Here is a 4102-nt window from a genome sequence, read left to right as displayed (position 1 = left end):
ATATTTTCTCTGTAACTGCTTGAGGCAGTGTCTTTCTTGTACTGAAGATTAAAATCTTCTTTATCCTCATTCCTTCATATTTTGAATTCTTGAGGATTTGATTGTACTCTATCTTCCATATAGTGAGCTCGTCGTTGAACGTGGTTTTTCCCAACTTGGGTTTCCACGTTAAATTTGTGTGTCATCTATTTTATTTCCAAATTTCTTTCTTGATTTTATATGTGTGTTGTTCCTTGATGTAAGTGAGTTTCTTACAGAAACAAACACTTATTCATGATATCTTTCACTCAGGAGATGCAGGCTTTACACCAGTCACCAGTGTATAATTTTCTAGATATCTGCTTCGATGGATGTTGAGAAAGAATCCATAACCAATGACAAACTTGGTTGAAAACGCGTGATATTTCTCTTCCCTAGCTACATAATATGGGACATTCTAGATCTCAACCTTCATCTCATGAATTTTCTTTTCTAAATAAGCGTTAAACTTAAGAAGGAAGAATCGAGGAGAAAATGATGATTCTTTTTGAAGCTTTGTATCTTGTTTATGTATAACTGCAATGAGTTTCAACATCAATAGCACATGATCAAACAGAAGTTATAGTTTAATCATACTATATCTGACATTCCTATCAGAAGCTAGATTACTTACTGTTACTACCATCCATGAGAAAGATTATCGATATCCAGCATCTCAAAGTGTGAAATCACCTCTCATCAATGAAAAACATGTATTCTTGAAGAGAGGAAAACAGATTCAAAGTGTGAAACTTTTGGCTCTTATATTCCATAGGCTATGCATAATAGATTGAAAGCGAAATAGATATTACAGTACATCAATAGTTACCATATACAAAATATGAAATCACAAATGGACAAGACATGTATTAAACATATTCCTAAAACAAGAACTTAGCAAACAATGATGAACTTAAAAACGAAAATATGAGCAACAAGGTTCGGGATTTGGAAGATAGCATTAGATTGTCCCTCAAAATAAACTTCATTTGCCTGAATCTGCAAGATAAAGCGTAGAAGTCATCATCTTAATTTCTAGGAGGTAAGATTTAACAAAGATGAGGTAATCAATAATGTAAAACTTACAGTAACTTCGACGTATGTTGACCTTAAGGGGATTATTTCCCATTTCCTCTTGTTCTTTTGCAATTTTTCTGGCAGAATCCTCAGCAGTAGCGCTGCAAAAATGTAACTCAATCGACTCCAAAGTATAAATTTCCCCAAAATCTGATGGAATTTCTTGCAGGTCGTCACAATCCTTCAGAACAAGGCGTTTTAGATTCGGGAAGTTATCAATGGTAGCTTCCAAACGCTCAAGATTTAGATTGCTCAGTAACAGCAATGTCAAGCTTTTGAACTCGTCTTCATCGCTCAATCTCCATACATCATCATCGGCTTTGCAATATTTAAGCTTGAGCTCTTCAAGATTTGGCAACATGACCACTTTTGATGTAATGTCTTCCCAAAGAAAATACTTACACCTGTTTAAACTCAACCGCTTAAGTGATTTTGGCAAAACAAAATTCTTGATGGACATATCCATGAGCCAATAACATCTCTCGAAGTAACACTTGAATGCTTCGAGTTTTCTCAAGCTGGACATATCCAAGAGCTCAAGATCGGGTGAATTTTTTTGTTTGGACGAAGGTGTACGAATGATCAATCTCTTTAAATTGGGAACGCCAGAAAAGACTTCATTCGTACAACCCGAGTAACAAAGATTAGAAAATTCCCCTAGATTTGGCAACCCTGCCACCAGATGCTTATTTATAATTCTTTCACTTGAAGGACTTGGTAAATAAGCAACTCCTTGAAGACGTATAAACCTCAAGTTCTTCATCATCCATATATTCTCCGGTAAGGTTATATCGGAAGAATTATCACTACAACCTTCATTTATCAAATACTCAAGATCTGACATTGATTCGGAAGACTTACCACTACAAATTAGAGTTCGCAAATTCTGAAGATCTGAGATTGATTCAGGAATATTGCCATGAAATCGAAGTTGTAGAAATCTCAAATGAAATAACTTTGTAACCACAAGTGGAAATGATTGAGAACTTACAACTCCATTGAAGATGGCCAACACCCTAAGAAAGTTGAAACGACAGAAAAATTCATGCATTATAGGACAACAGATGGGAGATTTCCCGTGAAGATGAATACGGGGTGTAAAAGGTAGATCCAATCGAGAAAACAAGTAGATAGATTCGGCAACAGGGGGTAATAATTCATACCAATCATCAAGTGTATAAGACATGGTTTGAAAACTGAAGCGACGAACATTATGCTTATGTTCTGGAAGAGGAGGGTAAGTTCTCTCAACATGCATAAACTTTGTCATTTCAGCTTCTTTCAAACAGAACTCACGTAGTAGATCGTGTATACCACATGTTTTTATCTCACCATTGAATCTCCTTTTTCTAGCCCGTATCAAGTTCCTGCTGATAAGGTCCTCTAAATAATCTATCGCCACTTCCTCCAAACTTTTATGACTTCCTGCAGACGTCCTTATGAAACCTTCTGCAATCCATAATTGGATCAATCTCCAAGTCTGAACCTGAAAATCCTCCGGAAAAATACACATAGAAAGAAAGCAAGGTTTGAGGCGATCAGGCAAGTGATGGTAACTCAAACCGAGCACTCCTAAGCATTTATCTGGATGACTAGCAACGATTTCACTTAAGGTCCGGGAGACATCCTTCCAACCTTCTAACGTCCTTGCCCTCTTAGAAAGATGTCCCGCAATCACTGAAATTGTTAAGGGTAGTCCTTGGCACTTTTCTACTATTTCCTTTCCTATTTTTTCCAATTTAGGAGGATGATCATGTTTTGGTCCAAACACCTTATCCCGAAGTAACTTCCATCCGTTTTCTAAATTCAAGAGGTTCATCTTATGAGGGATACTAGTACTTGCATACATCGCTACCTTAGTTTCCCTAGTAGTCAATAAGATTCGACTCCCATTGTTGTAATTAGGAAATATTCCTCTTATACTATCCCAAACATCTATCCTCCAAATATCATCAACAACGACAAGGTATCTTGGACCCTTTAGTTTTTTCTGCACTAGATCAGCTAACTCATTGTCATCCATCTTATCATAATCGTTTGTGTTGGAAATGCAACCTATAACCTCTAAAAGTACATTTCTACCTTGAAATTCTTGAGATATTGTAACCCAAGCAAGAGTGTCAAAGTGATACCTGATTGAAAGATGATCATAAGCTTTTCTAGCGAGTGTTGTTTTGCCAATGCCACCCATGCCTGATATTGTGACAATGTCAAGATCCAACGGTGGTCCTCTCAATCTTTTCACTATGATCTCCAAGTCATCATCAAGCCCGTGCACGATATCATCATGAGTACCTGTGCTAATCTCCATCAAGATATCAACTTTTTCAACAACTGCTAGCAAATATGCAGAGGAAGTGGAACTAAATAGTTTTTGAAGGAGCAGAGAGGATCTATGTAATTAATTCAAGATATATCAAATAGAGCACTCTTTTCTATTTATAGTAACTTGTTATGTAACCCCCTTTAATTAATTTCCAACACTATGTTACTCCTCCTTTCCTTTTTACTTGTATAGAGTTTGACCAATATTTTAACGTGTATTTTTAAATATTATTGAGATGCAAGTTGTAATTTATATTACTTTTTGTATAAATTTTGAATATCTACGTTTTAATTTTAAAATATTGAACTAACCTAATCTAATTTAGCTTTGAAAAATAGATAATACATAAATATGATTCTAAACTTGACACCAAATTATAACTTTGACTTTAAACTTTGATATTGCACAAATAGGACCTCTAACTATTCAAAACCTGAACAAATATGACCTCCGATTTTGCAACCTCCATGCGTGAGTTTCACTCGCGCCTATGTGAAAAGGTAATCCAATCACACGATGCCATGTCGTTAAAAGTGCTGACTTGGAGAGAGGTCATATTTGTGCAGTTTTGAGTAGTTAAAGGTCATATTTGTGCATTGTCAATGTTTTGTCTTTTTGTGTTAAAACGGCGTCGTTATTATTATTATTATTATTATTATTATTATTATTATTATTATTATT

At 35.4% G+C, this 4102-nt stretch overlaps 1 protein-coding gene across 1 annotated transcript; it reads right to left on the bottom strand.

The window, feature by feature from the left end:
• Window positions 1-716: 716 nt before the first annotated feature.
• Window positions 717-3494, bottom strand: LOC107854648 (putative late blight resistance protein homolog R1A-10). The gene is made up of 2 exons (XM_016699677.2): window positions 1105-3494; window positions 717-1017 (listed from the first exon to the last, which is right to left on the bottom strand). The coding sequence occupies exons 1-2, from the start codon at window positions 3404-3406 to the stop codon at window positions 1004-1006; spliced, it is 2316 nt and encodes a 771-aa protein (XP_016555163.2). The 5' UTR covers window positions 3407-3494; the 3' UTR covers window positions 717-1003.
• Between the last annotated feature and the right edge of the window lie 608 nt (window positions 3495-4102).

This window comes from Capsicum annuum, chromosome 5, assembly GCF_002878395.1.
Source record: "Capsicum annuum cultivar UCD-10X-F1 chromosome 5, UCD10Xv1.1, whole genome shotgun sequence".
NCBI lineage: Eukaryota > Viridiplantae > Streptophyta > Magnoliopsida > Solanales > Solanaceae > Capsicum > Capsicum annuum.
Note: the sequence above shows the minus strand (reverse complement) of the source record. Positions and strands in the feature narration are given on the sequence as shown.

Excerpts from the sequence above, each read along its gene's own strand:
- LOC107854648 (XM_016699677.2), bottom strand. The coding sequence starts at position 3,406 with ATGGAGATTAGCACAGGTACTCATGATGATATCGTGCACGGGCTTGAT.